The following is a 12,694-nucleotide window of genomic DNA, read 5'->3' as shown; positions in this document are numbered from 1 at the left end:
TTGGTGTAATTTTGGTGTTAGTTTAGCGTGAATTGAGTGCGCGTTTGGTGTGATTTGAGTGCGAGTGAGTGTGAGTTGAGTGCGAGTTGAGTGTGAGTTGAGTGTGAGTGAGTTTAGTGTCAGTTTAGTGTGAGTTGAGTGCGAGCTGGGTTCTAGTTGAGTGTGAGTTTAGTGTGAGTGAGTTGAGTGTCAGTTTAGTGTGAGTTGAGTACGAGTTTAGTGTGAGTTGAGTGTGAGTTGCGTGTGAGCTGAGTGTGAGCTTAGTGTGAGTTGTGTGTGAGCTGAGTGTGAGTTGAACGTGCGTTGAGCGTGAGCTGAGTGTGAGTTAAGTGCGAGTTGAGTGTGAGTTTAGCATTAGTTTAGTGTTTGTTGGGTTTAGTTTAGGATGCGTTTAGTAATACAGCATGGAAATACTGTAGGCTCTTCGGCCCACTGAGTTCACAACAATCATTGATCGTCCAGCATCAACAAGAATCTACACCACCCTGGCCACGCTCTTATTTCACCCCTGCCATCGGGAAGAAGGTACAGGAGCCTGAAAACTGTAACGTCCAGGTTCAGGAGCAGCTTCTTCCCAAAGACCATCAGGCTATTGAACACTACGAACTCCAACTAAACTCCAAACTATCAACTGCCTTGTTTGGACCAGGGACTTTGGCCTTGTTTTGTTTTTACACCCTACTGCCGTTTTTATTTACTGAATTACTATTATCTAAAAACGAGAGTTTTAGAAACCCGTTGTAATGCTACCATCGGGAGTAAATTGATATTTGGCACTTTGGACTTTTAACATCTAGTCCTGTGTATTGCAAATAGGAATTTCATTATTCTATTTCGGTACATATGACAATACGAACAGCATTTAATTCGACCCGTTCACACTAGTTCTATGTTATTCCACTTTCTCACCCGCTCCCTACACACTGGGGGCAATTTACAGGGGGCCGATTAAACTACAAACCCACTCCGTCTTTGAGATGCGGAAGGTAACCGGAGCACCCGGAGAAAACCGACGTGGTCACGGGGAGAACGCGCTAAAGGTAAGAATAAGGGAGAGGCCATTTAGGACTGAGATGAGGACCAATAACCAAAGTGTTGTTCAGAAAGCTAATGGCATGTTGGCCTTCATTGCGAGAGGATTTGAGTTTAGGAGCAAGGAGTTCCTTCTGCAGTTGTACAGGGCCCTGGTGAGACCGCACCTGGAGTATTGTGTGCAGTTTTGGTCTCCTAATTTGAGGAAGGACATTCTTGCTATTGAGGGAGTGCAGCGTAGGTTCACCAGGTTAATTTCTGGGAAGGTGGGACTAACATATGATGAAAGAATGGAGCGGCTGGGCTTGTATTCACTGGAATTTAGAAGGATGTGAGGGGTTCTTATAGAAACATATAACATTCTTATAGGATTGGACAGGCTAGATGCAGGAAAAATATTCCCGATGTTGGGGGAGTCCAGAACCAGGGGTCACAGTTTAAGAATAAGGGGTAGGCCATTTAGGACCGAGATGAGGAACAACTTTTTCACCCATAGAGTTGTGAATCTGTGGAATTCTCTGCCACAGAAGGCAGTGGAGGCCAATTCACTGGATGTTTTCAAGAGAGAGTTAGATTTAGCTCTTAGGGCTAAAGGAATCAAGGGATATGGGAGAAAGCCGAATGGCCTACTGCGCCTATTTTCTATGTTTCTAACTCTGCACACAGACATCATCTGAGGTCTGGATCGAACCCGAATCTCTGGCGCTGTGAGGCAGCAGCTCTACCCGCTGCGCCACCGTGCCGCACATTTGGATGAGGGGAACAAGCAAGAAATATCAAGAGGACAAAGGATCGGCCAACTCACATGTACAGCTTCTGCTCTTCGTGGTAGAGCTCCTTGCTCTCCAGCGACCGCTCAAGAAGAGTTTGGTTCTGTTGGTTCAAGGATTGAACCTGACCCAGCAGGTAGTGGTTTTCTTCCTCCAAGTTGCTCTTCAGTTGGGTCAGCAGCTGTGCAAGAGGAAGGAGAGAGTGAGAGAGGGAGAGATAGAGGGAGAGAGAGAGAGTGAGTGTGAGAGTGGTAGAGGGAGAGTGAGAGTGAGAGTGAGTGAGAGAGAGTGAGAGTGAGTGAGAGTGAGAGTGAGAGTGAGAGAGTGAGAGATAGAGATAGAGGGAGAGAGAGAAAGAATGAGTGTGAGAGTGGGAGAGGGAGAGAGGGAGGAGAGGAGAGAGCTGACGCAGCCGGACGAGAGAGAAGCGAGTGGCAGTGGAGAGAGAGGTGGGAAGAGATGAGAGAGCGGAGAGACGGAGGGGACGTGAGTGAGTGAGTGAGTGAGGTGAGTGAGTGAGTGAGTGATCTGGAGTGATGTGGAGTGAGTGACGTGCAGTGAGTGAGTGAGTGAGTGAGTGAGTGAGTGAGTGAGTGAGTGAGTGAGTGAGTGAGAGAGTGAGAGAGTGAGAGAGAGAGGGATATGGGCCAAACACGGCAAATTGGGCACTAACAGTTGTTCTGTATGGACAAGTTGGGCCGAAGGGCCTGTTTCCGTGCGGTATGAAACTGTGTTATTTGCATAAATTAATCCATTGACTCTACATTTGAATGTGCTACTCAGGTTGGTCGATTGATTGAAAGAAACAGGCCCCCTTCAGACCATCGATCACCCGCTCACACCAACCCCATATTATCCTGGTTTTGCATCCACTCCCCACACGAGGGGTAACTTAGACTTTAGCGATACAGCGCGGAAACAGGCCATTCGGCCCACCGAGTCCGTGCCGACCAGCGATCACCCCGTACACTAGCACTATCCTACGCACTGGGAACAATTTACAACTTTTACCAAAGCCAATTAGCCTCCATACCTGCACGTCTTTCGAGTGTGGGAGGAAATCCCAGGTGGTGGCGACGGGGAGAACGTGCAAACTCCGTACAGACAGCACCCCTGGTCAGGATTGAACCCGGGTGTCTTGGCGCTGTGAGGCAGCGACTCTACCCCCAAATCAGCCAGGATTGAACGGCAGAGTTACACAGGATGGGGGTGAGTGGTCTAACTCTGCTGCCGTAACCCTGTGAGCTTACATCGCAGTGATCGCCCATCTTGGCCTGGGAGATGTCCAGGCTCTGGTGCTGCTCCTTCAGCTCGTGGTACTTGGCTTTCCACCGTCCGAGCTCCAGGTCGCTGCTGTTTAGTCCACTCTGGCAATCCCTGGCCAGGCCCTGCAGCCTCTCGTACTCCTCCCTCATCCCACTGTTCTCTGACTGCAGCCTGCAACAAATTTCACAACGTTACACAGCACAGATACTGGTGAAGCTTCACCCTGCCCCACAAGATGGTGCCCCACAAGATGGTGCCCCACAAGATGGCGTCCACAAGATGTTGCCCCACAAGATGGCGTCCACAAGATGGAGCCCCACAAGATGGCGTCCACATGGTGCCCCACAAGATGGTGCCCCACAAGATGGCGTCCACAAGATGGTGCCCCACAAGATGGTGCCCCTTCACCCCACCCCACAAGATGGTGCCCCACAAGATAGTGCCCCACAAGATGGCGTCCACAAGATGGAGTCCACAAGATGGAGCCCCACAAGATGGCGTCCACAAGATGGTGCCCCACAAGATGGTGCCCCACAAGATGGCGTCCACAAGATGGTGCCCCACAAGATGGTGCCCCACAAGATGGCGTCCACAAGATGGTGCCCCACAAGATGGCGTCCACAAGATGGTGCCCCACAAGATGGTGCCCCTTCACCCCACCCCACAAGATGGTGCCCCACAAGATGGCGTCCACAAGATGGAGTCCACAAGATGGAGCCCCACAAGATGGTGCCCCTTCACCCCACCCCACAAGATGGTGCCCCACAAGATGGCGTCCACAAGATGGCGTCCACAAGATGGTGCCCCACAAGATGGCGTCCACAAGATGGAGCCCCACAAGATGGCGTCCACAAGATGGTGCCCCACAAGATGGCATCCACAAGATGGTGCCCCACAAGATGGTGCCCACAAGATGGTGCCCCTTCACTCTGCCCCACAAGATGGCGTCCACAAGATGGTGCCCCTTCACTCTGCCCCACAAGATGGTGCCCCACAAGATGGTGACTGTTTGCGCGCTGGCCACAGAAGCAGATCTACAATCACATATTACAATCGCCCCCACACTCATAAATCTCTCCTCCTACATCAACATTTAACGATGATCTTCTTAAACCCACTAAACGTTATTCCATAGTCATGCATTAATAGCTCAATTATTACCATTGGGGCCGATCCCTTGCCTGGGATCGACGCTCCAGCAGCAGCCTGCAGACTTTACCATCGAGAACTCGCAGTCTCGGGTAGAGACCGTAGATGCAGAAGGTTTCGACCAGCCCCGACCCGGGGTCAGATCGCCCAGCGTGGGGGGGGGAGCTGAGATTCCCCCCCCGATGCAGGAGCTTGATCGCCCAGACGTGGAGGGCCCAAACGCCACCGGCTACGGGAGCCAAGATCGTCCCGTCAACAGAAGGCTCGAGGGCCCCGACCGCGGGAGAACAAAGAAGGGAAGAGATTGAACTGTTTTTCTCCTTCCATCACAGTGGGGAATGTGGAGGAGTCGATGTGGTGGATGTTTATGTTAAAATGTACTTTGTGTGTTCCGTTGCTTTTTATTAGTATGACTGTACGGCAAATGAAATTCCTCGTATGTTGCAAAACATGCTTAGCTAATAGAGTATTATTGCATTGTAAATTGTAATCATGTGTTGTCTTTCCGCTGACTGGATAGCACGCAACAAAAGCTTTTCACTGTACCTCGGTACACATGACAACAAACTAAACTGATTACCACACGGTCCTCCTGATTAGTGCGAGTGTCAGGGGTTAGGGGGAGAATGCAGGGGAGTGGGGTTGAGAGGGAAAGATAGATCAGCCATGGTTGAATGGCGGTGTCGACTTGATGGGCCGAATGGCCTAAATTTGTTCCTATCACTCATGAACTTATTGTTCCTACCACTCATGAACTGCCTGTTCCCCTGATCGGACTTTACTGGACTTGATCATGCACTAAACGTTATTCCCTTTATCATATAGCGGTTCACTGTAAATGGCTCGAATGTAATCATGTATTGTCTTTCTACTGACTGGTTAGCACGCAACAAAAGCTAACTTATAGAACATTGAAAATAGTACAGCACAGGAACACGTGACAATAAACTAAACATCACCAAGCATGTAAATTAGTCAAAATGTCACGCAGTGTTGAAACACAGCTGGGCAGTGCTGAACTACTAACTACCTCATTGGAGACCCCTGGACTATCCTTGATCGGACTTTGCTGGCTTTACCTTGCACAAAACATTATTCCCTCATCATGCAATCCCTTATAGAGGTGTATAAGATGATGAGAGGAATAGATCAGGTAGATGCCCAGAGTAGGGCAATCGAGGACCAGAGGACATAGGTTCAAGGTGAAGGAGAAAAGATTTAATAGGTATCTGAGGGGTAACTTTTTCACACAACGGGTGGTGGGTGTATGGAACAAGCTGCCAGAGGAGGTAGTATAGGCTGGGACTATCCCAACGTTTAAGAAACATTTAAGGGTCCTGTCCGGCGACTGCCGGCGTCATATCAGTGTCGCCAAACGATTTTGAACATTTCAAAATCCAGCGGCGACAAAAAAATGTTGCGACGCTGGAACAAACACCGCGCGTCAATAAGCCATCACGCCGCAAATTGTTCGGTGACCTGATACGTCAGTCGATGATGCCGGCAGTCACCGAAAAAATCGCCAAGTGGGACAGGCCGTTTAGACAGGTACATGGATAGGACAAGTTTGGAGGGATATGGACCAAACGCTGGCAGGTGGGACTAGTGTAGCTGGGACATTGTTGGCCGGTGTGGGGAAGTCGGGCCGAAGGGCCTGTTTCCACGCCGTATCACTCTATGTATCTATACCCTGTAAATGGATCGGTTGTAATCACGTGTTGTCTTTCTGCTGACTGGATAGCACGCAACAAAAGCTTTTCACTGTACCTCGGTACACGTGACTATAAACTGAAATAATTCTGGATGGTTGCACTGACATGGAGATGTCCTGTTGAATTGCACAAAGACAAGGAGCAAAAAATGTGCAGGAAGGATCTGCAGATGCTGGTTTAAACCAAAGATAGACCCAAAAGGTGGAGTAACTTAGCGGGACAGGCAGCATCTTTTTTGTTCAGAGAGTCATTTGGCCCACTAAATCCGCGCTGACCAGCGATCCCCATACATTAACACTATTCGACACACACTAGGGACAATTTACATTTATACCAAGCCAAATAACCTACAAACATGTACGTCTAGTGTGGGAGGAAACCGGAGCACCCGGAGAAAATCCACGCAGGTCACGGGGAGAACGTGCAAACTCCGTACAGACAGCGCCCATAGTCGAGATCGAACCCGGGTCTCCGGCGCTGTGAGGCAGCAACTCTACCGCTGCGCCACCGTGCCGCCCTCAAGAAGGGTCACACCTTTTGTCTGGAGATGATGACTGACTTCAGGACCACGCTCCCACCCCACCTCGTAGCCCCCCCCAGACCGCCCCCCCCTCTGGCCTGTAGTTCCCCCCCCCCAGTAGTGTGTCCTCCCCCTCACCTGCTGAAGTCGTCCTTGAGCTGCCGGTTCTCCTCGGTCGTGGTCTGCAGCCTCTGAGCCTCTCGCTGCGCCCCGTCCCTCTCGTCCCGCACCTCCACCTGCTCTCGCTGCAGCCCCTCCACCCTGTAGACGCACACGCAACACGGACCCCCGTCAATGGGGGGCGCCAGAGTGGGGACACGGACACACACACGCACGCACGCGCACACACACACGCACGCGCACGCACACACGCACGCACGCACACACACACGCACGCACGCACACACGCACGCACGCACACACACACACACACGCACGCGCACGCAAGCACACACACACGCACACACACACACACACACACACACACACACACACACACACACACACACACACACACACACACAGAACACACACACACACAGAACACACACACACAAACAGACACACACACAACAGACACACACACACACGGACACACACAACATACACACACACACAACAGACACACACACACACGCAGACACACACACACACACACACACACACACACAGAACACACACAACATACACACAACACACACACACACACACACAGAACACAGACACACACACACACACAACAGACACACACACACGACAGACACACACACGCAAACAGACACACGCACACAGCAGACACACACGCACAACATAGACACACACACACACACACACTACAGACGCGCGCACACACGCACGCATACACACACACACGCACGCGCACGCGCACGCAAGCACACACACACACACACACACACACACACACACACACACACACACACACACACACACAGAACACACACACACACACACAGAACACACACACACAAACAGACACACACACAATAGACACACACACACACGCAGACACACACACACACACACGAACACACACATACACACACACACACAACAGACACACACACACACAGACACACACACACACAGAACACACACAACATACACACAACATACACACACACACACAAACAGACACACACATGCAGACACACAACACAGACACACACACACACAGAACACAGACACACACACACACACAAACAGACACACACACACGACAGACACACACACGCAAACAGACACACGCACACAGCACAGACACACACGCACAACATAGACACACACACACTACAGACGCGCGCACACACACACCCCAGACACACACACATAGACACCCACGCCCACGCACACACACACGCGCACACAACACAGACACACGCGCACACACCACACACACACACCCCAGACACACACGCACACACACACCCCAGACACACATACACACACACGCACACACACACACGCACGCGCACGCGCACGCGCACGCAAGCACACACATACACACGCGCGCACACAACACACACACACACACACACACACACACACGCACAGATACACACACAGAACAGACGCCCATCGGGGTGGGGGGGGGTGGGATGGGAGCAAGGCTGTGGGAGAAGGAGCTTGGTGGGCTGGGGACGGGGCAGGGAAAGGGGGAGCGGTGAGGGGAGGGGGTGGGGAAGGACGGAGAGAGATGGGATGCAAGAGAAAACCCACGCAGGTCACGGGGAGAAGGTACAAACTCCGTACAGACAGACAGCACCCGTAGTGGGGATGGAAGCCGGGATCGGCGCTGTGAGGCGGCAACTCTGCCGCTGCTCCACGGTGCGGGTACGAGACAACCTACCTTCCCTCCAGGTCCGTGTGCTGGGTGTCCAGGTTGTTGTAGGCAGCTCTGAGACGGTCCAGCTGGGTGACGAGGGTCTCGCACTCTGCGGACCGCCGCTCGTTCAGCTGCATCAGCTGCGCATTGTCCTCCAGCAGAGCTCGCTGCCTTCCCCCCAGCTCCTCCACCTGCATGTCCAGCTCCACCCTCTCCCTCTCCACACCCGACTGCAGTCTCTGCAGCGACGCATTCTGGCCCATCAGCGACGCACCCTGCGAGCTCAGCGTCGAGTTCTCAACCTGCAACACACAACCCATACACACCACACGTTAGTCAAGGGGGTTCACCGTCAGATGTCCAGAAACAGAACTGTGGCATTTATACTTGTAGCAGCACAACACATATAGAACTCTTTAAAACTCATTAAATAACATATACGTGTGTGTGTGTGTGTGTGTGTGTGTGTGTGTTTATGTGTGTGTGTATGTTTGTGTGTGTGTCTATGTAGGTTTGTTTGTGTGTGTGTGTCTGTGAGTGCGCGTGCGTGCGTGCATGTGTGTGTATGTATGAGTGTGTGTGTGTGCGTGCACGTGTGCGCGTGTGTGTATGTGTGCGAGCATGGGTATGTGTGTGTGTGTATGTGTGTGCGAGCGTTTGTATGTGTGTGTGTGTGTGTATGCATGCGCGCCGGTGCATGTGTATGAGTATGGGTATGCGTGTGTGTGCGCGTGTGTGTGCGCGGGTGCGTGTGTATGTGTGTGTGCACGTCTGTATGTGTGTGCGCATGAGCGTGTGTGCATGTGTGCGCGTATATTATATATACAAACAACTAAATAGCCAATAACAGTGCCCCCATGTCGATATAGTTGGGATCCCATTCCGAGATGTCAAAGCAGAGGAATCTACAAAAAGCAGATGCAAACCGACCCGGTAATGAACATAGAATAGTACAGCATAGGAAGACGCCCTTCGGCCCACAATATCCGTGCAGAACATAAAAGAGAACAGTACCACATGGGGTAAATGGGGCATATGGGCATGGTGTGGCGGTCCTTGGATCAGAAGGCTGCCTGTCCATTTTGTCCCTCGGGTACTTGGGGGGGGGGGGGGAGGGGTCCTGTGGCGGTCCCTGGGGGGTTAGGCCACCCCTTGGGTCATCCCCCTCGGCTATTGAGTGACAGGGGCGTTGGTCTGCCATGGGGTTTTTTGCGAGGTCCCTCTTGGTTGGGTGTGTGCTCTCACTGTGTGATTAAAGACTAGTGTTTGAACCTGCCTGGCGTCTGGCCTTTTCCTGACCTCGTCCAGGCCGCTACAAGGGCACCAGTAAATGGGGTAAATCTGAAATGTGACTGAGCTATTCTGTAACAGGCAGCTCCATGGAAAGTAATGACCTGGTTATGGGGACAAGGCAGGAGAATGGGGTCAGGAGGGAGAGATAGATCAGCCATGATTGAATGGTGGAGTAGACTCGATGGGCCGAATCCGCTCCTATCACTTTTGAACTTAAGGCTTGCCTGTATACCGCATCAGACATTAATGGCTTGATTTTGCACTAACTGTTTTTCACGTCATTCTCTTTATCCCATATCTACACTGTGAATGGCTCGATCGTAATCACGTATTGTCTTTCCGCTGACTGGTTAGCACGCAGCAAAAGCTGTTCACTGTACCTCGATGTGACATCTGCACATGTGACAATAAACTAAACTCAACACCTTGGGGGGAAATTAAGAGTCCAAATTTCACGCGGTGTGGAAACAGCATAGGTAAGACACAGAGTGCTGGAGTAACTCAGCGGGTCAGGCAGCATCTCTGGAGAACTTACAGTACCTCTTAAAGGATTCTTAAGGGATTGGACACGCTAGATGATGGAAATGTTGGGGAAGTCCAGAACCAGGGGCCACAGTTTGAGAATAAGGGGTAGTCCATTTAGGACTGAGAAGAGGAAAAAGCCTTTCACCCAGAGAGTTGTGAGTCTGTGGAATTCTCTGCCACAGAAGGCAGTGGAGGGCAATTCACTGGATGTTTTCAAGAGAGGGTTAGATTTAGCTCTTAGGGCTAACGGAATCAAGGGATATGGGGAAAAAGCCGGAACGGGGTACCGATTTTGGATGATCAGCCATGATCATATTGAATGGCGGTGCTGGCTCGAAGGGCTGAATGGCCTCCTCCTGCACCTATTTTCTATGTTTCTTCAATAACAGCATCTAAAAGACACTAAGACTTTGGATGAGAACATACAGGGCAAGATTAGCAAGTTTGCTGATGATACAAAAGTGGGTGGATTTGCAAATCTGCAAGGCCACAAATGGGCCCCGACCTCGGGTGTTTCACAGAGGAAGAGGACTTAACTTTCTGGTGCCTTTCCCCACAGTGGAAAGTTTTGATTCTGCTGTGGGGGGACGTTTGTGTTGAACTCTAAAATGTGTTGTGTCCATTTTATTCATTTTTTTAAACCTTTTTCTATGGTTTGTAATGGAACTTATTATTTAATTTATGTAAAGCACTTTGCTGTTATGTTGTCTGTTTATGATGTCTTGTTTATTCTTCTGTACAGCACTTTGGTCAACATTGGTTGTTTTAAAGTGCTTAACAAATAAAGTTGGATTGGATTGGATAATGGCCTACTCCCACATCTATTGTCTATGTTGCTGTGTTTCTATTTGAGTTTGACTTTATAGCATTTAGTTTAGAGATACAGCGTGGAAAACAGCCACCGGGTCTGCGCCGACCAGCGATCCCCGCACATTAACGCCATCCTACACCCACTAGAATAGAAAATAGAAAATAGGTGCTGGAGGAGGCCATTCGGCCCTTCGAGCCAGCACCGCCATTCATTGTGATCACGGCTGATCGTCCCCTATCAATAACCCGTGCCTGCCTTCTCCCCTTATCCCTTGATTCCACTAGCCCCTAGAGCTCTATCTAACTCTCTCTTAAATCCTCCATCCAGTGACTTGGCCTCCACTGCCCTCTGTGGCAGGGAATTCCACAAAATCACAACTCTCTGGGTGAAAAAGTTTTTTCTCACCTCAGTCTTAAATGACCTCCCCTTTATTCTAAGACTGTGGCCCCGGGTTCTGGCCCTGCCCAACATTGGGAACATTTTTCCTGCATCTATCTTGTCCAGTCCTTTTATAATTTTATATGTTTCTATAAGAACTCCCCTCATCCTTCTAAACTCCACTAGGGACAATTTTTACATTTACCAAGCCAATTAACCTACAACCCTGCACGTCTTTGGAGTGTGGGAGGAAACCGAAGATCTCAGGGAAAACCCACGGGGTGAGCGTACAAACTCCGTACAGACAGCACCCGTAGTTGGGATCGAACCCTGGTCTCCGGCGCTGTAAGGCAGCGACTATACCACTGCGCCACCGTGACTCACACGTTGATGATTTGGATCTGGGGGAAGTGGAAGGTGGGGGGTGTTACCTGCAGCTTGGCGTTCTGTATCTGCAGCGTGTTGGTGTGCTCCTGCATGGTCGCAGCTTGCCGCTGCAGGCTGAGGATCTGCGTGTTGACGGCGCTGTTCTGAGCCTCCAGCTGCTTTATCTGATCCTTCAGAAGATCCTTCTCGGCCTGCAGCGCTGCGTTCTGTCAACACAAGAGGAAACCTTCATCCTGGGCATCGCCAGCAGAGAGAAACACGACCGCATTTACGCTCTGTAGAGGCGCAGGGACGCGAAGATAGACAGACGCAAAATGTGAAGGTAGACACAAAATGCTGGAGTAACTCAGCGGGACAGACAGCATCACTGGAGAGAAGGAATGGGTGACAATAGACAATAGGTGCAGGAGTAGGCCATTCAGCCCTTCGAGCCAGCACCGCCATTCAATGTGATCATGACTGATCATCCCCAATCAGTACCCCGTTCCTGCCTTCTCCCCATATCCCCTGACTCCGCTATTTTTAAGAGCCCTATCTAGCTCTCTCTTGAAAGCATCCAGAGAACCTGCCTCACCGCCCTCTGAGGCAGAGAATTCCACAGACTCACCACTCTCTGTGAGAAAAAGTGTTTTCTTGTCTCCGTTCTAAATGGCTTGCCCCTTATTCTTAAACTGTGGCCCCTGGTTCTGGACTCCCCCAACATTGGGAACATGTTTCCTGCTTCTAGCGTGTCCAAACCCTTAACAATCTTATACGTTTCAATAAGATCCCCTCTCATCCTTCTAAACTCCAGAGTGTACAAGCCCAGCCGCTTCATTCTCTCACCATATGACAGTCCCACCATCCCGGGAATTAACCAATAGTAAGAATGTCCTTCCTCAAATTAGGAGACCAAAACTGCACACAATACTCCAGGTGTGGTCTCACTATGGCCCTGTACAACTGCAGAAGGACCTCTTTGCTCCTATATATGATTCCTCTTGTTATAAAGGCCAACATGCCATTCGC

General features: G+C 50.7%; 1 protein-coding gene across 1 annotated transcript in view; it reads right to left on the bottom strand.

The window, feature by feature from the left end:
• ccdc88c (coiled-coil domain containing 88C) overlaps window positions 1-12,694 on the bottom strand; it is a 445,054-nt gene that overhangs the window by 303,807 nt on the left and 128,553 nt on the right. Inside the window, exons 17-21 of the mRNA XM_033027529.1 lie at window positions 11,731-11,892; window positions 8,317-8,594; window positions 6,588-6,710; window positions 3,053-3,239; window positions 1,838-1,983 (exon numbers count right to left, since the gene is read on the bottom strand). Coding sequence (XP_032883420.1) covers window positions 1,838-1,983; window positions 3,053-3,239; window positions 6,588-6,710; window positions 8,317-8,594; window positions 11,731-11,892 — 896 coding nt within the window. The remainder of the gene's footprint in view (window positions 1-1,837; window positions 1,984-3,052; window positions 3,240-6,587; window positions 6,711-8,316; window positions 8,595-11,730; window positions 11,893-12,694) is intronic.

Source organism: Amblyraja radiata, chromosome 9 (genome assembly GCF_010909765.2).
Source record: "Amblyraja radiata isolate CabotCenter1 chromosome 9, sAmbRad1.1.pri, whole genome shotgun sequence".
Taxonomy (NCBI): Eukaryota; Metazoa; Chordata; class Chondrichthyes; order Rajiformes; family Rajidae; genus Amblyraja; species Amblyraja radiata.
Note: the sequence above shows the minus strand (reverse complement) of the source record. Positions and strands in the feature narration are given on the sequence as shown.